The sequence below is a fragment of the Labrus mixtus genome, chromosome 24 (genome assembly GCF_963584025.1).
Source record: "Labrus mixtus chromosome 24, fLabMix1.1, whole genome shotgun sequence".
NCBI lineage: Eukaryota > Metazoa > Chordata > Actinopteri > Labriformes > Labridae > Labrus > Labrus mixtus.
In genome coordinates, this window is record NC_083635.1 from 6,579,330 (window position 1) to 6,605,091 (window position 25,762).

General features: G+C 43.6%; 1 protein-coding gene across 4 annotated transcripts in view; it reads right to left on the reverse strand.

Moving 5' to 3' along the window:
• zranb3 (zinc finger, RAN-binding domain containing 3) overlaps positions 1 to 25,762 on the reverse strand; it is a 90,814-nt gene that overhangs the window by 57,399 nt on the left and 7,653 nt on the right. For 3 of the 4 annotated variants that reach the window (XM_061032808.1, XM_061032806.1, XM_061032807.1), the window contains exons 3-9: positions 22,084 to 22,102; positions 21,619 to 21,797; positions 18,042 to 18,273; positions 14,404 to 14,489; positions 12,200 to 12,371; positions 5,400 to 5,534; positions 742 to 861 (exon numbers count right to left, since the gene is read on the reverse strand). In XM_061032808.1, the coding sequence (XP_060888791.1) occupies positions 742 to 861; positions 5,400 to 5,534; positions 12,200 to 12,371; positions 14,404 to 14,489; positions 18,042 to 18,273; positions 21,619 to 21,797; positions 22,084 to 22,102 (943 nt within the window). Of the gene's footprint in view, positions 1 to 741; positions 862 to 5,399; positions 5,535 to 12,199; positions 12,372 to 14,403; positions 14,490 to 16,302; positions 16,459 to 18,041; positions 18,274 to 21,618; positions 21,798 to 22,083; positions 22,103 to 25,762 lie in introns of those variants that run through there. The other variant, XM_061032809.1, reaches the window with a different exon arrangement.

Genomic DNA, 25,762 nt, shown 5'->3' on the forward strand with positions numbered 1-25,762 from the left:
TGTCGGTTACAGTCCAGGCCAACTTTACTTTTCTTGGTTATTTTCACTCGGTTTTTTTAACGGTATAATTCATTGGTTATAAGATATCAAAGTATGAGAAAATGTTGTCCTACCGCCCCAAAAGTCCATGCTAATCAGTTCAGCAAAAGTCGATGTTGAAGGCAATAAATAAATGTCAAACACAAGTTAAAAAGATTTGTAGTTGTTCCTTGATTGAGCTGCTTTATATCCTTGATATTTAACTAAATTAATAGAAAAATATTCACTGACATCTACTTACAACAGCATTTTCTTTTTTTCCAACTGTCAACCAGTGACTGTTGGGGAGAGACGTGTTCACACATGCACTCCTGAAAATTTCAAGCAGACTGCCCCTGAAACTCTTCCTGAGATGGTTGCTCACAAACACACAAACACCTCATAGAGGGAGACTATCCCTGTCAAACAAAAGAGCGACTAAAAAAGCTGGCAGGAATAATTCCTTGTAAGGTGGGAGGGGATATTTCGGCTCACACCCTGAACATTTCTGGGGAAATTTTAGGAGTTTGTGCATGTGTGAAAGCACCAAAACTCAAGAGTGAAACAGCTTAAATCTTTGTCTTACTCCGTTTTAGAGAAGAGGGAAGACAGTTTGGTCCCTTCTCAAAACCCTGTGAATTCTACATGCTACAATGGCTGATGTTTACTTCCCTTTTTTTTTTTTTTATAAATGTTTCAGAAGCTCCCGTTGCCTCGGGTTACCTTGGCCTCGATGACGGCCTCCGTGCAGGCCTGCAGCATGGTGAGGTGGTGGGCGAACACCAGGAACTTCAGCTGCTCTGCCTCCAGCATCATCTTAATGTAGTCCTTCACTGCTCCTGCCTGGCCACACACACACACACACACACAAACACACACAAACAGAAATAGACACAGATGAAAGGAAGCTACTGAATCCATCACTTCACTGCTCGACCACACACAGAGGAATCGGCTAGATCAGTGAAGAAGTCAATTAATCACCGCGGCATCCTTTCTGTGTGATCGATTCTCTATTGAATGCCAGGCGTCCAGACTTTAAAGGGGAGAGCACACGGAGCGACTGGGGCACATTTGTCAGCTCGCAGATAGTGAGAGCAAATCAATAACTCACAACGAAGAGATATGATTGGTGTGTGCTGTTTGGATTTGGGTGAACAACACAATTCCGCTTTGGATCCACAAAAACAAGCAGAGAAATCCCAAATCTACTTAAAAAGAATGAAGAAGAACTGTGTTTATCAAGGGCTAAACAAGTGGATTTATTGAAGTTTAAGGGTATAAATATGAAAAATTCCAAATGGTACTTTATGTTCAACTCCTAATGTGGCTACATTTTTATATTTCAGGCTTGACAATAACCCCTAAAGCGGATTTTGAGGCTGGTTACCAAGTGGAAGCTGCAGTCCAAAAGTACTGCAGGAAGTAGAAGTTCAGATCAGCTCTTTAATTCTTGGTTTATTATTATGTGACTGTTTTTTTCAGTCATTGCTGGCTTTACCTGTTAGTCTTGTTTTAATTCAAATGGTAACAATGCTTTTAAAAACATCAGCGCTTTTACTCGTTTCTCCAGGAAGAATTTGGCCCTGATTGACAGTGTGAAGCTAACGATCTAGAAAAGGAAAGCAGTAAGAGTGCGAGTGAGTTAACTGTAGCCTGCAGGTATCGCTGCTGCCCGGCGATCACACTGGTGAAGGCTGTGGCCGTTTCCCCCGCTACCTTGGTGGATGAGCTGTACGAGCGTGTCATTTGAGAATCCGGGGCTCGGCTCATTTCAGAGCCGCGGGGCCAAGAAAAATAAAAAATAAAAAAGCAGCCGAGAATAGCAGCAACTAGTGAGAAATACTGAGGTTTGATTTGAGTCAAACAGAGCCCTTACTGGACACTTTTGGAGACAGGCCTTTTCCTCCGTACACCTCCTGCAACATGACAACCTCCGCAGCCATCACACCTGCTCTGGCGGGAGAACCTCTAGCTTTGCCTCGCTGATAATTAGCCGATGCGCACGATAATGAATCTCTCCACCAGGCCTGCCGACCCCGCTCTGATCTGGGGGGTCCTCATTACTGACGGCTCGGCTTCGTCGGCTTTCCTTCCGCTGAGTTTAATTAGTGCACACAAACTTCCTCGGCTGTCTGAAGCGGGCCCGTTAGCTCGCTTTAAAGTCCAGCATCAGAGCTGTCCTCTCTGGGTAATTGGGAGCAGATGCTTGGCGGGTAAAGCAATAAAAATACCCCAAAGGCGTTTGGCAGCGCCGTCGCCAGGCCGACTGGCAGGCAAAGCAAGGGGGCCGCCATGCTCGTCATGAGTGACATAGATGCGTGGATCTGTCACCCCATTTCCACCCCTCCCCCATGATCCAAAAAAAAACCAGAAAGAAAGTTTTTTTTTTTTGGTGAAGTAGAGAAAGTGTGTCTTTTAAAAAAAACCAATAGGAGAGGAAATGAGACCAGTATCAGCTTTGAGGAGGAGGGGGGCGGGGGGGCTTTGTAATGAAAGGAGGTCCAGTGTTAGGCTAAACCGAGCACAAATCCAATCACCACACAACACCAAGCGCAGTGAAGATCCAAGCTTGGAGGCAGGATGAATGAGTAGCGTGTCCATGATTGCATTGGGCGGTTATCTCCGGTCTTTGTTAACCTCGGGGGCTGCGCTCCTCATGCCTGAGGGCGTCGCGCTAATTGAGAGGAATTCAGCCCCTCGAAGACAGCAGGTGATACTTTATTTGTGGAAATGTTTACTATACTGACTGCCTTCTTCCAAAGCATCAAGATTAGGAAGGCTGGTTGAAAACTTACCGTTGTAGGCCTACCACTTTTAAAAATGAGGAACAGGAAGTGTGATTTTTTTTTTTTGTACTTCCTCTGACCTCAACCCTCCTCACACTGCATGCACCCAGCCACCTTTCCCACATTGCTTATTTCTCTCTCATTAAAAAGGAAAACGTCACTTCAAAAACCGAGAGCCCGCCGAGTCGCCATAGCAACAACATCACAGAGATGCTATTTCAGTGCGGTGTGTAACTTTGAGATAAGGTGTGTAATCATGCCGGGCTGGACACAACTAAATAATACCTCCGCTATAACTCCCTACTTTGTCTAAGTGCTTTTCACTGAGCGACCATTAGGCTCTGTTACCATGGCGATGCTTTCCCCATGAGATCTCGCTGAGTGGTCGGCCAAGCGCTCTGAAAATGATGCTTTGCCGTCAATTCACCCTGTCCCTGAAACACCAAAAAGGATTTTTTAAAAATCGCCGTCTTAGACCACATTTTTAAGCTGTTTAAACTGACAAAAAAACAACAACTGTGATTTGATTTTCTGTCAGCGGTTTAAATCCTTTGTAACAAATATGACATCACAAGGACAATAGTTTTTAGGGCACCTTTTAATAAATACTGAAGCTAAATATCTCTTTGCTGATTTTGTCTTTTGCATGTGTAAGGATGTTGTTGTTGTTTTTTTTTATCTCATCCTGGTTTCTTTGAACAGTCAAAGGTATCACTCATTGAGAATCTTCTTCATTGAAATTGTAAAAGTCTGTCATTACTGTTGAACTGTGAGTGGGGCTGGACGTCCATCTCTTTATTTCAGCCCTGTGATTTACTGGCGACCAATCCAGGTTGTATCCCCGCCTCTCGTCCAATGACAGCTGGGATAGCCTGTCATCGTCCTATCATCTTTATGTCTGCATGTTTGCGTTCAAATAAATCAATAAATCCGGCTAAAGTTTGCTCTTTCATTGTCTATCTTCATCTTAGCTTCATACTTCCGGAATCTTACAAACCTACCTCAACCAGCATAAATACATCCCCCTCACCCTCTGAACAAATGAATGTTGGGGTAGATATAACAACCCCTTGTGCAGTTTCAGTCAAAGACCTTTGGTGGCGGCCAAAGCGCACCAAACTGATTTTAACATATTGTTTCTTATGGAGAGACCGGAGGCTGGAGGCGCTCCCACTGACATAAACAACCCCACTTAAAAAATACCAAACTATCCCTTTAAGCTTGTGGAAGAAAACCACTTTTGAAATAAATAATACTTTAATTTAGGCAAACTGTTTAACCTCAGAGACAAGCTAGCTGCTTCCTGCTGTTTTCAGTCTATATGATAAGTTAGGCTAACCAGCTGCTAGTAGTAGCTTCCTGTTAGCGTACAAACATGAGTGGTATTTCTAAACGTAACTTAAAGGGGACATATTATGAAAAATCCACTTGTACAGTGTTTTTGAACATATATTTGGGTAACCTGAGTGTCTACTGACCCACAAAATGTGAAATAAACCCATCCAGTCCTTTGTTTGTGGTCTGCATAAGTCTTACAACACAGAGAAAAATGCTCTGTTTCAAATGTGCTCTCCTTGTGATGTCACAGTGGGATTCTGGTAAAAAAAAAATACCATCCCCTCCCCTGATATCTCCACCCCCAGCCTAGAACAAAACTTTTACGCAGGTCCGCCATTTTTATTCTCTCTACAGAGGAGTGATGTGTACGGGGAAAACTCAGGGGGGGGTCGTTATATTTAAAGAGACACACACACCAAAACGGAGCGTTCTGAGAGAGCTGGTTTATACAGGGTCACAAACCTCCTCTGGTGCTTGATTCATGTTATATTTTGACCAAAGCACAGCACAGATGTTTCATTTAGACCACAGGAGGACTGTTTGAAAAGGGGGAAAAGGAGGGATAATATGTCCTCTTTAATTCCTTGTTTAACTTCTTCACAGCCAAGCCACATCTAACCATGAAGTCTTTGCAATTAGACTGAAAGCACATGGTGGTCAAACGAAAACCAAGGCTGCTTTTTTTTTCTCTCGAAGCTGCAGAAAGTTAACATTTTTTTGCTGGTTTGATAAAAATATAAAACAGAGCGCAGTGAGAGCAGCTAATGTCTCGATGTTGACCTCAGCCTGAGCAAAAAGATGCTCGAGTGCATGAAGTTTATATGTTTGAGGATGGAGGAAATAACCAACAATGTGCCCCTCGGTCTCCCTGACACTCATCCCTAGACCTGCTGGTTCACATTCCTTCTGAAAAAGCTGTTTCCTATATATAGTATCAATTTAAAAAATGTCAACTCCCATGTACCTTGACAGCTTGGCTATGCAATTTTTGGCAAATGTTACAACAGAAGGAAACGTGTATTTGCCAGGGACTACTTTCAGCTGCGGATAAATACACATTTGGTGTTCTAGTGCGTATTTACGGCAGCAGGAGAGTGTTTGTGGGACTGAGACAAAAGCAAACTACAGTGTGTGTGTGTTCATGCTAATGAAGGAACACGTTTCTCAGTGCTACAGTGTGGCTTTTTGGATACTCTCACAAACATTTCAGTAGGATTCAGAAAAAACTCGAGCACCATCTGGTCTCCGCGTTACCTTGGCGATGGCGGTTTGCTTGTACATCTGTGTGACCAGGCCCATGACCTGAGTGAAGGGGTTGTCCACGGCGAGGGCCCCCGACCCCAGTCCCTTCATCAGCCTCTCCCACTCGGCGAAGCTGGCTGAGGCCTCCTGCAAAAGCAAGGAGAGCGCAAAGACAGTGAGGCTGCGTCCTTTACCTCTTTTTCTCTGCTGTTTTTTTTTAGATATAAAGGGCAAAACAATTAATGGTGCTGCCGGGTGTCCTACTTTTCCCTGGAAGAGAAAGAAAGAAAAGAAAAGAGGGAGAAAGATGGAGAATTCCCAAGGAAGCCCGCCCCCCCCCCCCCCCCCCCCCCCCCCCCCCTCTTCCGACCGGGCTGCTGTGTTAGGTGGGTCATGAGCATCTCCCAATTATAGCCGCCTGGTGACAAGCCGGGGTCGAAGATGGAGAAGCAGCCGGGCTGGTACAATAAATCAAAAGGCAGCCTCGCATGCTCTCAAGGTGATTGGCGAGGAGTATTTAAAGGCGGGCGAGGAGAGCGGTGGGAGCGGCTGCCGGGCGAGGAGCGAGCATATGCTTCCACCTGCTCATAAAGAAGGCACGCAGGGAGGGCGCTGCATTCGGTGTCGGCATGTAGGTTAGCCCTGTTTATCATAAAACTGGACTCATATGCATGTGAGCGATTTAACAGCAGGCCTTCCTCTCCATAGATCCTACTACAAAAAGCAGCATTGTGTTTAATGAAACTCCCATGCTATAACCCATGTGTACCTTACACTTTAAAACGCCGAGCACTCCTTGACTGGTGGAACATTTTCAAACTTTTTAAAGCACTTTTTTTTTTTTTTTATCACTGCAGGTTATTTTCAGCGTTTAGGTAACAACTCTCCCATCCGTCTGACTTCAGGCTGCAGCTCCACAAAATGTGTCAAAAAAAAAAAGAAGAAATCCAACAAGGAGCGAACACTTTCTTAACACGCTGCATATCAAACGGTGCAAAACTGTGAACCATATGGCAAGCTGAAGGAAGAGGTGCCCTGTGCGCGCGATGGAAGCACACACGCACACACGTGTATAATGATGTGTGAGCGTGGAGGGGGTCGAAGAGGAAGGAGAAGGAGGGGTAAAAAAAAGTGAGAAATAAAGAGAAGCCTTATTAATGCAGATGCACAAACATTTTCTGCATTTCTCTTCGTTCTGGGATTGTACAATGAGAAGATTTTTTTTTTTTTTGGTGAAACATGAAAGCTTTGCACCGTTTAGCGAAATCATTTGCATTTCAGTGGATTCAGACGTCGTCAAAAAAAAGTCAAGGACGGTTGAATGAATAAATAGTATCATTCCAGGAGAGCTAAGCTTGTTTTTTCTCCTTTATGTCTTCTCTCTCAGATGTTGCATAAACACTCTTTTTTGACTGTCGCTCAATGTTTATTTCTAATTAGACATTTTTACATTTCGAGCATTTCTTTTTAATCTGCTGTGTGGAATGAAAAAAAAAAAAACCCCTGAGTGGCTAAACACTCCACCCTCGATGGTATTCACTAGACTAACAACGACGAAAAGGCCACGGCTGAAAACGTAAAGGGCAGGAGGGGCATAAAAAGTGTCTGGCTGTGGAAGATAAAAGCCGTCATTAGGGAGAAAATGAGATAGGAGGGATGAGGGTGAACTGGTGAGTGGTCCTGGTGCGCAGAATGAATCGCTAAAAAACACGCTTCAAAAGATTGTTTAGAGAAAATAATGCCCGCCTCGTCTTTTATGTTTTATATTGTTCATATTTCTGAGCACAATGGCTTTCGCTTTGGATGACTGGCCGCTTCACACCTCCCCCCCCCTCTTTTTTTAGAGCTCTTAAAACCAGTCCATTTAGCTGGGAGCTGTCTATTCTTCATAGTGGACGAACACCTGAAAAAATACACACACACACACACACACACACACACACACACACACCTCAAATAAATAAAAGAAGAAGAAGAAAAACACTACAGCTGCTACAGCCAGCGGTGCTTTTTTTTTTGTTTCCTCAGAAGATAAATGACCTCGGCGCTTATTTGGCAGCATCAGAGCTGCTGTTTCAGCTGAGCTCAGATAAGAGCGCGACGCAACAAAACACGACATGAACTTCTCCCAACACTTCCACGCCCATGTACGGTGGCCTAATTGGCATCGCCATGTCGAAACACTGACCATATTTAGCCCCTAATTACAGCGTCCCTTAACATTTAGGGAGATTGGAGCAACAAAAAAAAATCCAGCGTCATCACTTTTCCCGGCAACTTCCCTTATTGTTGTGTCACTCCTCGACGCGTAATTAGCCTTGAAGAAGCGTCTGCGCTGTTGTTTCCATTCCTGCTGATATGAGAAATACAACAAAGGCTTCTTAGTGGACGCTTCAAATGTGTGGTGTTGTCGATGCTGGTTGCTCCAAGTGGGAAAATAACGCCTCAAAGCCTTGACACGAGTGACCTAATGCTGAGAGTAGAGCACGCTGAAACCACAACTGTAACTTTGGGGATGCTAAAAGAGATGCAGACACCTACACACAAAACATGACATTTACTCAACAAATACCCTGCTATCTTCTCTCCGAGGGTGGAGAGGGAACGCACACACAGAGACACACACACACACAGAGACACACACACACACACACAGAGACACACATACACAGAGACACACACACACACACACACACACACACACACACACACACACACACACAGACACACACACACACACACACAGAGAGACACACACACACACACACACACACACACACACACACACACACACACACACACACACACACACACACTCTGCTAAGGCTACAGGTTCATACTAAGTACTATTTGTATTATTGGGTTTTCTGTTGATTTTTAATTTAAAAATTGATCAAGATATATTTGACATAATTTTAAAGGATATTTCTTTCAAAATGAACAAGCTAAACATATTTTCATTATCTAAGTCAAGGAGCTAATGTAAGCTTGATTAGCAGGATAGCTCATTTTATAGCTAACTTTTATTCTGGCATTGTCAATTCAGCGGGCACATTTGGAAAAGAAATGTGGCTGAAATCATAAACATTTTTTATTAGTATGACACTAATGAAATATTAAGATGTTTAATCTAAATCAGGGGTGGGCAACTGGCGGCCTGGGGGGCCACATGCGGCCCCAATCAACCCTCAACGTGGCCCTCAGGTCATTTTTTACATATGCAATAATTGGAAAAACATGACAAAATCTGCCATGAAATCATGAAAACCAGAAATATGTCCATAATAATATTTGATCACTGGCATATGTTGAGTTCAATTTGAGACATAATTGACTGTAATAGTTTTTGTATCCTACAATTTGGCCCCCTGGCATTGAGAATTAAATGAATGTGGCCCTTGCCCAGCGCTGATCTAAGTTATGAGAGTAATGTTACATTATCGAGTTAATTAAAAGTTTGACGAGGAGTTAGTGGAGGCTCATTTGTTTGTTTTCTTACGCGTCATATAACCAAAAAATCTGTTGTTTTTTGCTTTTAATCAGCATAGCATTACACTCTGAATGTAATTTTATGATTGCATGTGAGACATTGATTGACTTACTTAAAGACTTGACTTACTTACTTAAGAGCCAAAAACAAAAGAAAGAATGGGCTGCATGTAGGAACTTTTTTCTCACTCTAAAACTAAATTTCTCTCTCATTTTTTTCCTGGGAGCTTTACTCGTCCAAGTATTCCAAGTTGGATTCACCAAACTCTCTAAACTGCACAAAGCTGTCTATATGCAACCATCTGTTCCGCTCTGTTTGTGGGCAAGTTTCATTCATTAAGTTACCCGAGGGGGGGAGGAGAAGAAGAAGAACTGGACTTCACCGCAGAGTTTGAAGCGCGCTGTCAGAAGTCAGCAGACAACGGAAAACATGCTGCAGTGTCAGTAGTCGGAACAATTACAAAATATGAATTCATCAGCGAGCGATGTGTCATCGGAGCAGCACCACGCTGTCGCAGAAATTAAGAGGGGAATGCTTTGATTTGAAGTTAGCTCCTTGGGAAGATCTCTAAAAAAAGTGAAGTGGTCTGTGACAGGGAGGAGACAGTAATGGGGTGAGAATAAAGAATATTATGAAGTTTATCACGCTGTCCCCAAAGGTAGCTGCTACACAGAGGATTTACAAAGCAACAGGATTTGATCAAAAGCTGCCATGCCTAAATATAAAGTCACAAATCTCTCAGGATTTTAGTCAGTTAACTCAAGAAGACTAATGAAAGAGATGGACTGGGAAACAAAATGCTCTGTACCCGAGCACGATTTTGAGGTACTGTAGGTGTACTTTTCCTGAGTTGTCTAATTTCTGATTGAGGCATTGGGAAAAAGTAGAGAGTTGGGATGTACTAAATGTCTTTGTGAAGGCATCAGGGATTGGACGTAGAATAATATCCAGATGGTATGAAAGATTTCAAGACTCTGACTCAGTTGGTAGAGTCGATCGTCTCTCAACTGGAAGGTCGGGGGTCTGCTTTGTCTGTGTCGATGAATGTGTATGAACGGGATTAGCTACTTCTGATGGTTACTTTATATAGAAACCACTGCCATCAGGGTGTGCAGAGGCGCTGCTTGTCAACAGGCAAGGGAGGCAACTGCTTGGGGCCCCAGGCCAGTAGAGGGGGGGCCCCCAACGGCTGACAAACTTTGAAACCAAAGCATTGCTTCAAATTGTGCAAATTTAGCAATGACAGGGGGGGAGTGCTGTCAGATGCCTTGCAAAGCGTCACAGCATGATTCCTGTAAAAAAAAAAAAACATTTGTCAATGAAGGAAAATGAAGAGGAGTTATCCATCTGGGGGTGGAAAAAGAAAGAGGGAAATTCATTGCAAGGGGCCCCCAGTGAACCTTTGCCTATAGGGCCCCAACAGACCCTAGAATCGCCCCTGAGGGTGTGAATGTGTAGGTGTGACATGCGGTGTAAAAAGTGCTTTGAGTAGTCAGAAGACTAGAAAAGTGCTACCCAAGCTCAAGTCCATTTAAAAAAAATAACCGGGAAAGAGAAACAGGAATGGTTATATCTGAAGATGAATGGGGAAATATTAAAAATGTATTGAAATGAGAATTGATAAATGCACTTATTTTTTTGACTCTTGGACTATGCATGACCTCTGAATCCACAGACTTGGATGAATAGTTATATATTATTTTTAAATGACTATTTCCTTCATTTTTTTCTGCAGAAATGGGACAATTCCCATCTGCCAATCAGCACAGAGAGTCGTCAAAATGTAACCGCTGTGCGCATTGTACCATTACACTGGTTCCTTATTACAGGGGTTTATCAGGTGAGACATTTTTCCAAGGACCCCCCTCATTATCGTATCGTTGATAAGCTATGTAATAATGTACTATGTAGTAATTTGCAACAATATAATTAGGCTACATTTATACTTTCCAAGTAATTCATTTTATAAACTTTGATAAAATGTGGGCTCCGAGGAGGTTTTTGTTTTGAGCTTTTTTTTTAATCGTTGCGCATTATAAAGTGACAGACATGTCACGATCATATCAGAATTGATCTAATGGCACAAAACTAAAGTGGGCGGGAGTATTGGACAAAACAGCTGATTTTATTGGTGCATGAGGTCCCAGTTCGTAGATATGCTTTTTCAAAGATATAGCACACTTTGAGAATCACTGCCTTATTATAATCCAATTATGTTATAGAGGTTACCCAAAAACTGACCAATTGGTTTGTTTATTCTGCAAACATATTTATATTGTAAACACTTTTGAGCACTATTTTAAATAAAGGAATTTAACTGGTACAGTATATATACATCATTAGTTCTTTTTCAATTACTGCAGGATGAACATTTACTACATTAGGAGAAAGATGTTTTTTCAGGTTTATTTTGGGGCTTTTTATGCCTTTTATTTTTAGAGATAGGACAGTGGATAGAGTTGGAAAATCAGGGTGAGAGAGAGAGAGAGAGAGAGAGAGAGAGAGAGTTGGGAATGACATGTGGGAAAGGAGCCACAGGCTGGATTGGAATCCAGTAGAGCACTTCAGTTAGAGGTCTGTTAGGAGTATGGTAAGGGTCATCAATCCTCACAGTAAACAGAGGCGAAATATCAAATGGTGAAGAGGAGGAGATGGTTGATTTCTCATTTTTTCACTCCCTGTGAGGTGAAATATCTTCTTATCTGGAGATAGCAGAAATGTAATTTGACTTAACAGCATGCATTTGTTGGATCTCCATTAATCCAGATGGGACACTTGACTGAATATTTAGACTTTAATGCGTTTTGGATTGTGCTGCACGATCACTGAGCGTCGAGCAACAGATGCTGTCATCTTTTAGGAACTATTTTAATCGTTTCACAAGTTCTGCTGGAAAATATCTGCAAGTCCCTGCATCAGAAAAAAAAAGTGAAGAATTCCTGCTTGGTTGTAGACTGAATATTTTCAAGGGTTTTGCTATGTGTTAGACAAAGCATTTTAAGGACATCACCTTGGGCATTTGGAAAGTGACTAAATAAAGGCCTGTGTCCACAGAAGTGCTCACGACCTCCGATTCAGAGTGCTTCTCAGCAGCCCTCATAGTTGCTAGGTTACGAAGATTAACTTCTGCTTCCCTTGGTAATGGGTGTGCTTTAATAGCTCTGTGTGCTTAATATTTGCTTTAATTCAAGGAAATATCACCAAGAGAACATGTGAACGACATAGAGGAGTCGCATCCTTGTGTGCTCGGGGTGCTGAAAATGCTGCCTGTATTGGTCCTAAAGGGATGTAGTCCTGATGTATTCTAAGTCCAAACATGTACCTTTGCGGCCTCCTTCGGCAGGTCAAAGGGGATACGCTGGCGGATTTTGGGCGGCAGCTGAGTCAGCACCTCGGCCTTGAGGCGCCGGATCATGATCCCGCTCAGCCGCTGGTGCAGCTCCTCCAGGTTGGACGCTCCGCGACAGTCCCACAGCCGTCGAGACCCAAAGTACCTGTGAGAGAGAGAGAGAGAGAGAGAGGGGGAACGAGAGCTCAAGCTTGATGCATTTTTATACACATTTCTAGAAAAGGAGAAAAAAAAAACGTATTTACAGCAGAACCCTGAAGGAATAGTTAAACACATTTAAACATCCTCTCCTGGGAGCTGCCCGGCACTACAACATCCCTCCATCGTGCACCGCTGAGCAGCTCTGCTGGAGCAATCGGGGGACTTTTTTTTTTGCTTTAGGGCAATTTGCAGAGCAGGAAACTATTTTGTCTAATGGCCACAGCAGCAGCAGCTTTATCCCCAAAAAACTTGCAGGCAACTTTTCACAATTCATCAGCCAAGTGGATTTTTAGAATAGAACTGGCCCTCCGCACAAAAGGCTGGTTATCTGCCATATTGGAAGTGGAAGTGTGGACAAACTTAATAAGCCGCTGCCAAAAAATTCGCTGTTTCACACTTCAGGATTTAAACTTGTTGTTGCCGAAGGAGGAAAAACTGGTTCACCCACTCCTTCAAATAAATCCTCCTGGTGTGGAGATTTGAACCAGCGACTTTTCCTGCGTTGAGGTTGCTTTTATCATCTCCTCGGGGGGGTGGGGTGGGTGGGTGGGGGGGGCTGTCGATTCAGGGAAAAACATCCCTTATATTAAGAGAACATGACAACGCCTCGTGTCCCTCAGAGTGTGTGATCTTTTTGTCTAAATGTGGCTGTGTGTGTGTGTGGCATTCCCCAGCCGCAGTAAGTGCTATTATACAAAGTGTTATCAGTAATGGCGCCGGGCCCATCACCGAGTGAGCGAGCTGCTGACTTGTGATGGACGTCCAAAACAATGCATTTGATGTGTTTGTTCACACATGTAACTGATCGTCACTCGCTCCTGGCGGCCGCTTGGCATTTAACGCTTGGCTTCCGTTGGTGCTCTGGCTCTGACAACAAAACTCAACCCGAGAATCACCGCCGCTCCAGACTCAGGTACGAGCCACACATGTCCCAGGAGACAAAGAAGTTAACAGAAAACGCTAAGCGAGAGCGATTTAAAAGTCTGCTAATTCACTAGAGCTAAGAATTTAGAGGACATCAGTTAAAACACACCCAGCTGATCCATGACACCAAAACATGATTTGACATTTCCAGTTAGACTAAATGTGCACGGAGGAGGTGTCCCATAAAAGAAAAGAAAAAAACTCAACTGAACGTACCAGCAGATGCACTGATGTAAAACTGTGGAGTAGGTGTGCTGGGCTCTAGTGTGTGTGTGTGTGTGTGTGTGTGTGGGTGGGTCCTCAAGATAGCAACGCACCACCTTTGCACTTGACCGCACCTCCTTCTAAGACAAACACACCGCTGGTTCATTTTCTGTTTAAAAAACGTGGGCGCTAGGCGTATAAAAAATGACAACTGTGTCAGGTGGAAAACAGGAAAGACACATGTGCTGAAAGTACTCCAAACATGGCGCTGTGTTTCCCAGGCATAGACGATATTACATATATTTATGGCTGCACAAATATTTTTTTTTGGTTCGTCCATAAAATCCCTGCATGGCAAATGGTAAATGGACTTGAGTTTATATATTTCTTTTCTAGTCTTCAGACTACTCAAAGTGCTTTTACACTGCATGTCACACCTACCCATTCACACACTGATGGTAGTGGTCGTTATGTAGTATCATCCATCAGAAGTAACTAATCCCATTCATACACCACCACCGAAGCAGTGGGAGCAATTTGGGGTTAAGTGTCTTGCCCAAGGACACATCGGACATGTTGCCCAGCTGGGGATTGAACCCTCGACCTTCAGGTTGAGAGGTTGAGAGGTTACGACTCTACCCAGTCACAGCCGTCCGCGTGGGACGAGAGACACACAGGACAGCAGGACAGAGAGCGATAGAAAAAGAGAGTGAGAGAAGTCCGCTGACCTGTCAGAGAAATGTGTTCATGAAGACACACTACATGTTAAGTAAAAAATAAGTAGATATAAAAAGCTCTGTAAAAATGTGTTGTTAGCTTGAACTTGTGTGTGTGTGTTGAAAACTGACCTGTAATGGGCATTACAGTGTTTCTTGGCGTAGTCAGTCCAGGTTCCAAACTTCTTGGGGTAGAGGGCATCAATCTGCATGAAAAGCTGTGAAACACACACACAGGAAAAGGACCTTAGTACTACAGGGTTGAACTCTGAATTGATCTACTGCCATATTCTTTGCACACATTTTCTCCTTTAAAAAAATGAACTAGTCAATTAGTTTCATATTTATTATCTAACCCAAAGAGTGAAAGAATACATCATTTAAACTGACACGACATGGCCTTTAATGTAGAGACAGGACAGTGGATAGAGTTAGAAATCAGGGAGAGAGAGAGTGTTGGGAATGACATGCGGGAAAGGAGCCACAGGTGGGATTTGAACCTGGGCCGCCCGCTTTGAGGACTATAGCCTCCATACATGGGGCGTGCACACTAACCACTGCGCCATCAGCGCCCCAAACATTTCACTTTTTAACCCTTTCTTTCAGCTTTCTTTCTTATACATAACAATTTCCCTTGTCCATGTACCGGAATCTACCGGAAGTTCATTATTTTCTTTCAAAATAAAAGCAGAATAGGAAGTAAAGCAACCTCAAATTAAGAAAAATTCAACGTTTTAAAATAAAATGATGAAAACAGTTTTAAAAGGCAAAATAATGGATCTTCCAACATGCAATTAAATGTGATTAATCATAATTAACTATTGAAATCCAGTGATTCATCAACATTTTGATCGTTTGACAAGCCCTAATAATCATTTTATTATATATGAAAGACGTTTCAGGGTTTCACACATTGACTTTAGCTTTCAAAAGCTGTTTGCAGTAACTCAAAGTAGCAGGAGCTCTTTTTGGCAATAAACACAGACCTTACCTGTGCTCACGATTAGTTTACTGTCATGCCGAGCATCTCGTGAGCTATTTACTCAAGGACGCGTTGTCCTTCGCCTAGTTTACCACTCCTGTGTTGTGCATCTGCGAGGAAACTTGTGTCAGCGCCAATTAACCTGGTCAAACCGCTCTCCCCGCAGTCAGACTCGGCAGAGAAAATTAAAGTGATTTAAATAAAGTACACCTACAGCTGCTGCCGACATGAAAAAATAAAAATAAATAAATGGCATCACTATTGTTTAAAGCTACCGGTTCATTACAAGCGTTCTAGCTTGAGTGGATGTCTGGTATTTCAGGATGAGGCTTCTCGCACGGTAAGAATGTAAAGTGTGTGAACGCATCACAGCGCCCTGCTAAGAATGCGTGCGTGTGCAAATGTCATCTTGCCTTGTGTCTTCACCGACACATCCCTGTCAATTTTCCGAATTTTGCAGCAATTTCTGAAGTAATGACAGGTAATCATCAGCGAGGCGATCTGGATGAGCACTATTCTAAATTCAGCGCTTGTTCAACTGGAGCTTTGCATCCCCCCTCACACTGTTGATATAATAGGTGGGTGGAATGAGGGCACATCATGAACGGTGCAGCATGCCCTGAGCTGTGTGCTAACTCGATGTCAGAGCCACAGTGAGTAATGATGGCAGCGAGGAGACTGGCACAGAGTGCAGGGACAGGGCTTATCAGGTTTTATGCTGCGGGATGATAAAATGCTATATTCAGTTTCAGATTGTCGCAGCAGTGAGAGGGAGAGAGATGGTATCTGAAAACTAACCTCACCACTGCAGGCAGGGTATCACACACACACACGTGTTCCATAACACACACTTTCTCGATGACACACCTTCTCGAAATTTCTTACAAGTACCAACTTCACTCTATTTTGGAATTAATTAGCCGCCTGGATTTCATCAGTTAATTATCACGATCGGGCTAGGCCATAATTAAGTTTTCCTCACAGCAACGTGGCGCCCGAGAAGACGGTGGTATCAGAATCCTGTCTCACACATACACCCTTGAACTTACTCGCATGATACCCGTGATGTCATTACAAGTTAAAGTTGTTGTTGAAGTTAGTTTACACTCTTGATTACTTGATCCTGATTGGTCCAAAAACGGGACATTCTACAAGAAGTTTTTTGCTGCAAAAGCAGCCTGCTGCTATTAATAACAGATTGTTGCCACGGCTACAGTTCTGATCCGACCTTTAATCGAGACCAAGTCATATCATCTTGATACGCAGAGGGGGGGGGGGGGGGGGGGAAGTCCAGTAAATGTAGCTTGTTAATAAAAATATGTCTGAACCGGAAAACACTTATGCAAAAAAAAAAGAAAGGAGAGATGAAAACAGCTGAGTGTGTGTCTGTGTCTGTGTCTTTATGTATGTGTCTCTGTGTCTGTGTGTGTGTGTCTGTGTCTCTGTGTCTGTGTGTGTGTGTCTGTGTGTGTGTGTGTGTGTATGTGTGTGTGTCTTTATGTATGTGTCTCTGTGTCTGTGTGTGTGTGTGTATGTGTGTGTGTGTGTCTGTGTCTGTGTGTGTGTCTTTATGTATGTGTCTCTGTGTCTGTGTGTGTGTGTGTGTATGTGTGTGTGTGTGTGTGTATGTATGTGTGTGTGTCTGTGTCTGTGTGTGTGTCTTTATGTATGTGTCTCTGTGTCTGTGTGTGTGTGTGTGTATGTGTGTGTGTGTGTGTGTGTGTATGTGTGTGTGTGTGTGTGTGTGTGTGTGTGTATGTGTGTCTGTGTATATGTGTGTGTGTGTATGTGTGTGTGTGTGTGTGTGTGTGTGTGTGTGTGTGTGTGTGTGTGTGTGTGTGTGTGTGTGTGTATCTGTCTGTGTGTGTGTGTGTCGGTGTGTGCGCTGGAGAATTTATTTTCACAAACAGGATGTTTCTCAAAGTCTGTTGAAAATCTATAATTAACTGAGTTCCAACATTTGACTTTGCAAACAAACTCATTATACAAAATTATTAATGAAGCCGTAATCATGTTCATGTGAGCAACACAAACAGGAGAGTACAAAAGTGAGCGATGACGGGAGTGTGTGTGTGTGGTGGTGGTGGTGGTGGTGGGGGGGGGGGGGGGGGGGGGTGACTGGAGGGCAATTAGAGATGGTGTAAATGCCAAAGCTACATGCTACATCAGTGCCCTATCATTAAACTACGGTTAGCTTATTGATAAAGAACAGGGACTTCTGATTTTCTGTTCCCTGAGTCTCCTTCATCTACTGCTTCAATATATCGTATATAAAAATGATATCATCAATCATCATGGAGAGGGGAACCACTGTTGTCCTGCGAACAGCCATCCTTATTGTCTCTAAATTCAATAGCCCCCCCCCCTCCCCCTCCCCACATGTGCTTCTTTTTATTACTTGTCTCATTTCTTGCTCTGCACTGTCTGTTCATATCAGGCTTTGCAAATTAAGTTTTTTTGGTTTTTTTTTTGCAACAAAGGTTATTGAAATAAGCCGACGGTATCCTCGAGGATAAGTGATGCCGCAGAGAGTTAATTGGCTTTTTTTTTTTTTTTTTTTCTCAATGTTGGATCTGAGTGTGACCTGCTCTGGAGCAAGTTACCATGGCGATCTACCTGCATATTAGATGGAAACACCTCTGTGAGAAGCCAGAGTTAGCGCTGCGGCCAAGTATTCTTTTCTTGTGAGTATGAGCTCAGAATCCATTAAGAAGCATGTAAAAAAAAAAAAAAGACCCTTAATCCTTAAATTTAGTTTGAAGGATCTTGGAATCTGTACGAGTATTACCTCCTCAGGCCGTCCGAGTGCAGGGGTGCCGGTGAGCAGGACGGCCCTCTTGGCGCTCTGAATGAGCGGCACCAGAATCTTGGTCCGCGCTGCGTTCCTGGATTTGAGGTAGTGCGACTCATCGACCACCACTACGGCGAACCGCTGCCTGCTCAGAGCCTCCACCAGGGGGCGTGCGTCTGTGGTGAGCAGGCCGTAACCCAGCACGGTCACTTTACTGCTGCTGATGCCCCTGGAGGGACACACACACACAGAGACACACAGACACACAGACAGACACACAGACACACACAGACACACACACACACACACACACACACACACACACACACACACACACACACACACACACACACACACACACACACACACACACACACACACACACACACACACACACACACACACACACACACACACACACACACACACACACACACACACACACACACACACACACACACACACAGAAAACATAGTAAGGGACTCAGGCCATCTTTCTTAATTATAAAAGTTTATAAAATATCAGCCATTGCTGTAGTCTTCAGACTGTTTACGTTCACATCACACATACAGTATATTTACATATGTGAAGACCTAGCTCTGTGGAATGAGTGACTTTAATAGAAGGTGACATTTAGGTAGTGGCGGCCGGTCAATAGAGGGCGCTCAGGTGCTGCCTACCCTCTCCATTTTTTGTTCTTTTTGATAAAAATGTCATGACAGCGCACTGGGCCTCCATTAACTCTAGTTGTAAGTTGCACATGCACATAAGCTCCTCTTCGATCGGTGCTGGAAAAACACACCAACACCCAAAAGTAGGCAGCCGAGGGAAACATCCCAGGAACTGAGAAATCGAGAGCGAGTCATGCAGGGTCACTGGATCAGAGCATGGACGTATTGGGATGAGCATCATTAGTATCCAGTAGTGGGTTTTTTTTTAAATGTTTTACAAATATTGATTTGATTACTAGATCTGTTTATAACAAATGCAGAAAGTACGGTGGCCCTGAAGGTCAACTGCACAACTACTTCATACTACTACTGCAAAAAGATTTCACCAGACCCCAAAAATGCATTAAAAAAAACACCTTCTGCAAAAAAAAATATATATATATATTTTTTTTGTGTGGACAGGTCAGTGTATAGAGTTAGAAATCAGGAGAGAGAGAGAGGACTTACATCCTCCGCACACTAGTCTATTAGCGCCCCATTCACCTATTTTTTTTTGTATTTTTGATTCATGAAATATTTTGCATTTAGCTAAATCTATTTTCGGCGTCTGTTTTTTTTTTTTTTTTTTTTTGCAGTTGACCCTTCAGGGCCACCGTTAAAAAAATAAAGCTATTGAAGTAAGTCATTCCTAAGAGATCTTTGATGAGAAGAATGAAGTAGGTAACCTCCCTCCCTGCTTTCAGCTGCAGCGCTTTAATACCTCACCTTTAAAACCCACAAATGTGTGTCAGCAGCTCGAGCTCAAAACAAACCAAACATCTGTTTAAATGCGACGCTGTTTATTGACTTTGCAACCGAGCCCTCGAGGTAAAGTAAAGCAGACTATTTAAAAAGGGTGTGTGGATTTGATAAATGTTTAAGTACACAAAGGAAGACTCACACACACAGACACACACACGGACACTGCCAGGCACAGAATAAGGCTGCAGGGTTGTTGTCCACCCCCCCCGCCCCCTGCACTTCTTTTCTTCTCCAGCTCTTAAGAAATCCATTCCTGGGCTGTATTGCAATTTTCTGAGCTAGTCCTCACACAAACACGGATAAACAAACAAACACAGCGGCGACATTCAGCCGAATGAAACTCAATAAGAATCTCGGAGAAAATCAAAAAACATTTCCAGCATCTGGCAGCTTTCTAATTCTCACACTCACACACACACACACACACACACACACACACACACCGAGCTGAAATAAACCTGAGGTGCTGTTCATGTTCTACAAAAGAACGTGAGACAAAATGCTGGGAGGAGTTGCAGCATACTTTTTTTTTTTGCCTCCCCGCTCAGTCATTAACACATCCAGTTCAAGGACACCTCCCCCCCCCCCCCCGAAGGCTTTCACAACCTCTTTGCACCTCATCTGAGACGTGAGGTGGAAGGGGTTTCAAATTCATTCCCCCTTCCGAGTCACAGATGGAGAAAAGAAAATCAAACTAAAGAGAACTTGGGGGAAAGTTGAGGTGATTATATGGGGAAAAAAAAAAAAGGAGCTGTTTTTAAAAGCTTGTATGCAACATTAGTCCGCTGTGCACGAGTACCCTGCAAACGGTGAATCAATACAAACAGCTGTGAAAACGAGGCACATTTGTCTGCGACAGCGTTTTTCTCCCCCCCCACTCCCAGCGCTGGGGAAAAAAATTCAGCTCTTGTTCAATATTGCAGACGACGCCTTGACATGATTTGTCTGTCAGGCGCTGTCAAACATCGGGGGCCCATGCCGGCTCCTGACACAGAGGGACAGTTCTGAGATGAAATTGTCAGCAGCAGCCTCTCTGTCTACCACACCGCCTCGCTTTCACACTCCAAAGCAAGCCAGGTTTCATATCATATTCCATCTCTTCAGGTGTATTATCGCCCAACTAGTAGGAGAGAAGGGACATTAGACTCGTCCCTCCTAGCTCGTTATAAGGGCAGCGTTTCTCTCTGCTAACCTCTCACTTACATAATCCTGTGTACCATCATCATAATCCTCAGGATTAAGTACTTTGAGTTGATATCCTAAACATATCCAGAGACCTTTCACACACTTCCACATACGCAATGTGTGCAATATGTGTCCCTCTCTGCAAGATAGCGAGGAGGTTTTAGAGCTAAAACGCAGCAAAAAAAATGAGCAAAAACTCTCCAGCTGTGAGATCCAAAATGTGAATGTTTGATTTTAATCTGTGATGAGTGTGTAGACTTTTAAGAGCAATTTAAAGAGTATGTGTTATGATTGTGAGTCACAAGTGTTTGGTTATTATTGGGTATGCATTGTGTCTGTCTTTGTGCCCACCCTTGATTGGGGAAACGCTAACGGTGCACGCCGGCATCTGAATGGAGGGAAGCTGGTACTGCGGAACTTGCAATGCTCAAAATCCAAGCTCCATTTTTGAATGCCGTTTTGGGCGCCAAATCAAATGTACTATAGTCACCACTGTGGTATTGATAAAGGCTTAGGTCTTAATGGTAAATGGACTTTTTTAGACTACCCAAAGCACTTTCACACCGCATGTCGCACCATCCTTGTAGGGCGGCTGTGGCTCAGTTGGTGGAGTCGCTTTAAGTAGACAGAAGACAAGTACATTTACCATTCACACATTCACACACTGATAGTAGAGGTTGCTATGTATGTTTACTAATCCATTCATACACATTCATACGCGCCTGAAGAAGCAGCAGGAGCAACTTGGGGTTAAGTGTCTTGCCCGAGGACACATCGGACATGTAGCTGCAGGAGCTGGGGATTGAACCCCTGACCTTCCCGGCTAAGAGACAACTCGACCACTGTTTCAGTGTTTAACTTTTGTAGCCTGAACGTGTTGTGGTCGTTTCTAAGAGAATTGGATGTGGTGACCTACATGGTGTGACTCTTGTTCTCCACCAGGTTGATGTCTCCGGGCTGCAGCTCGGGGATCCACCTCTCCAGCTCCTCGATCCAGGGATACTTCAGGGACGAGGGCACCACCACCAGGAGGGGCCACTCCTTCCTGAAGGCGTATGCCACCGCGATGGCCTGCACCGTCTTCCCAAGACCCATCTGGAGCGACCAAAAAAAACAGAAGCAGAACACACGGGCAGAGGGCGAAGAAAAACAAGTCAATCGTGCAAGGAGTCTGCGGTAAATTGCATATGACGGCCGAGCTGATGCGAGGCCCGAGAGTAATAAGGTCTCAGAATGATTCTTGTGTCAAAACTGATTAGACACGTGGGAGTGCTGCACGGGGCTGACAAATTAATTTGGAAGGCATGCTGCGAACTCCCAGGTTCATTTTTTTTTTTTTTTTTGGAAATAGATTTCCTGAGCCAGCGTTGTGCATGCTTACCTCATCAGCAATCATACATCTGTAAAACAAAAGAAGAGAGAGAAAAACTTTATCAGATGAGTTCCGAGAACGGGAAATTGTTTTTGTGGAGAGAACACCAGCAGGCAATAAAAGCTGGCTGCTATAAAAAGACTGAATTTATAGTTTGCATATAGGGACAACAGCTCCTGCAGTGTGAGGGTTTATCAAGGGCAACACAGCAGGATTCAGTGGAGAGGTATTTATTCTGTTTCCTTTGTCCAGACTAAGGGTTCATCAAAGAAAACCCCACTACTCCAACCTTTCTTTTAATTGATTTATTATAATAAAAATAACTTTATTTTTAAAAACACAGGTTTACAAAGTGCTTTGACAAACAGCAAAAACAAGAACAAATTAAACCAAACACAGAAGAACATAAACAACAGCAAGAACATAACAAATGCAAAATACTCCAAATAATACATCATCAAGTCTGTAAAAGTACGTTTTAAGAAGGGATTTGATGGAATCTGCGAGTCTTATCTCCTCAGGGAGGTCGTTCCAAAGTCGAGGGGCCCCGACTGAAAAGGCCCGGTCACCTTTAGTTTTAAGTCTCGACTTTGGAACAACCAGGAGGCCCCCGTCTGAGGATCTAAGAGTCATGATTCTTGGACAAAGAAAGAAACAAAAAAATAAAAAGGGGTAACATGGGCCATACATCAGTGCAAAAATAAACAAATCAGGATTTTAATTACAGCGGGTTACAGTCCTTTTCTTCCAGACTTTTATATATTGATCAAATTTGAACCTAAAAGATAAGGTCAGTGTCTACTAGGATTGCAAAGGGGTGGAACGTTTCCGGTAAATTTCCGGAAACTTTCCATGGGAAGTTAAGCTAGGTCATTTTGGAAAACATTCCAAATCGTATTAATACCATACATCACATTTTTTAAATATATTACCCTATAATATCATCAAAGCTTACTTCACTTTATGTGGTCTGCTGACTAAAATGTGTGGCTTCAACAGTCTTGTGCTCTGGGCTCAACAGTGAGGTCCAGGGTTCTAGAAATCATCTGTGCATGTGATGGAGGAGTGCACAGTGCAGGTAGGGGGCGTGGCCTAAATAGCCCTGCAGTAAGCTGTGTGTTATTTGCAAGTGATTGAGGAATAGCAGAGATGTTCAAGTGTACTAGCAGGGAATCTGTTTGTTTTAGTCAAGATTGCGGCCCCCATCAACCCTCAACGTGGCCCTCAGGTCAATTTTTTCACATCAATTAATCGGAAACATGAAGAAAACATGACAAAATCTGCCATGAAATCATGAAAACCAAAAACATGTCCATAATAATATTTGATCACTGGTATATGTTGAGTTCAATTTGAGACATAATTGACTTTAATAGTTTTTGTATACTATAATTTGGCCGTCTGGCAGTGAGAATTAAATGAATGTGGCCCTTACTGTCCCCAAAGTTGCCCCTCCCTGATCTGCATTAAAACAAAAACAATCATCCATATTTATCTATAATAAAACAAATTGTTAGTGGCATCCTCTTAGTATTTACATCAATGCTGGTTCTAATGAGTATATTTTTATTTACAGACTTTTGGTCTGACGCCATCTTTGTTAATCCTGCTTCTCCTTAAAACTCTTAAAAGAGAAGCCGCCTGCGACTGAAACGTACAACAGGACAGAAGGAGCGGCTCCCTTCTCGCAGCTGTCTCTTAACACGATGTATTTCAGGCGCCACAGAACAGCCAGCTATAGTTCCACCTTTATATCATGCAGTACAAGGGGGAACAATGAGAGTGCGACACATGCCTTGGCTGAAGTCGTCCCCACGGGGGGTGGGGGGGGGGGGGGGGGGGGGGGGGGGGGAGAAAAAAAAGTACAGAAAGATCAACTACTGCTTCTTCCCCGTCCACTGGGTTTGGGGGCCTATTGTCATGACCTTGCTTATTCATAAAAGCTTCCAACATGGTGTCAGAGCAAACAGTGCAGCGGAGCAGCTCTGAATACCTCCGACACACTCTCTCATTATTCTTTCTCCTCCTCCGCCTCCCCCTCCCCCCCCCCCCCCCCCCCCCCCCCCCCCCCCCCCCCCCCCCCCCCCCCCACCCCCCCCCCCATCTCCGCCCCATTTCTCTCTTTCAGCTAAGGAACATGATTAATGTGCACCTTGCCACTGGTGGTTTTTCTAATTGCCAGCACACCGGCCCAGTCAGCGCAATGTGCGCACACACACACACACATGCCAGTATGTGTGAAAAAAAGAATACAAAAGAAAAGATATGCAAAAATGCAACAAAGAAAAAAATACACGATATATGAGAAGTGCATGAGCAAAAAATATGTCACACACACACACACACACCCACACTCGCACACAGGGGAGGGAGTGTGCGGCTGGGGCAGGTGCTTGCCATTTCTCAACACATTAATCATCCTCCTTTAAATAACCTGAGTGTCGTCTTGACGCTTTGAGACTGCAAGGATGCTGCAGTGCTGTTGCCTGACAACGGCACGGTCGCCGCCGCCGCAGCGTCGTTCTAATGTTATCTCTGAAACCCACAAGCCCCCCCCCCCCCCAAAAAAGTGTCAGGAAGCGGGGGCTCGGCTACCTCCCCGGGCTCGGCTGCGATGATTTGATGGCTTTGACCTCTGCACGGTGATGTGTTGCGCGGCCCGGTGCCTAACCCCAATCTTCCGGCGGTGTTAAGGTGTGAGCTGTGGTCAGTGGTGAAGCTGCTCCACGCTAAAGCACGACTTGGAAGAGGCTACAGTAGGATCTCACACGCGGTTTACGGGTTCAGAGGGCAGTTTTCCTTTCTATTATGAATGAACTGAAAACCAAAAACAAGTAGCTTTTAGAAGATGACTTTAAGCCTCTTGTAGGATATGAAGGAGGACGTTAAAGGTAAAGTTTTCACTCGCGCTATATGGAGCAGTCGAGAGTGGTTGGCTAAAAGTTACTGCACTGATTCTTCCTAAGACCTGAATCTATCACAGGACCGTTTGGATCCAGTACATCAGTGTTGCTTTAAATAAAAGTGAACATACTTCTTGTACTCTCTGGGCCTTGACAGTAGTTAAACACTCCAAAGCTGTTCTACCTTTTCCCTAAATGTAGAGTGGCAGCGGACGACGGCGGCGCGCATTTATGCATCTTAGCTTCTTGTAATGGTAATCTTTGTTCTCATGTGCATTGCGATGTATGGATGTGTGTTTGGCTCTAATGATGATTTTACTTTGAAGGCCTAACTCTCCCAAAAAATGATAAAGTGAACACATTTGCTTTAATGTTGCGATACTCGTTAAAATGTTTTCCTTCTCCCTTTAATCCAGACTGACCCAGCAGGACACTGCGTTTATTTGTGTAGCCACCCTTTGCTTCTATAAGAACAATTCCTCTACAGGCTGAATGGATGCTATCCAAATAATAGAAAGTCAGCCATTAAGGTTATGAGTTACTAATAGTGATATCTGTTATGACGTGCGATAGAACACACTCCTGCTGTTTTCATTCTAAAAAGTGTAATACACTCGTATATCAAAACCTATAATGCATTTCATGCTTAATTATGGGAGAATGGAGTGAAGAGCCCATTAGAGAGTGAGTACTGCGACTACACTTTACAGATGAACTGATGGAGAGACACCACAAAGAACAGCAGTGGTAGTTTTCTGCAAGATGTTCATGATTCCAAATCAAGG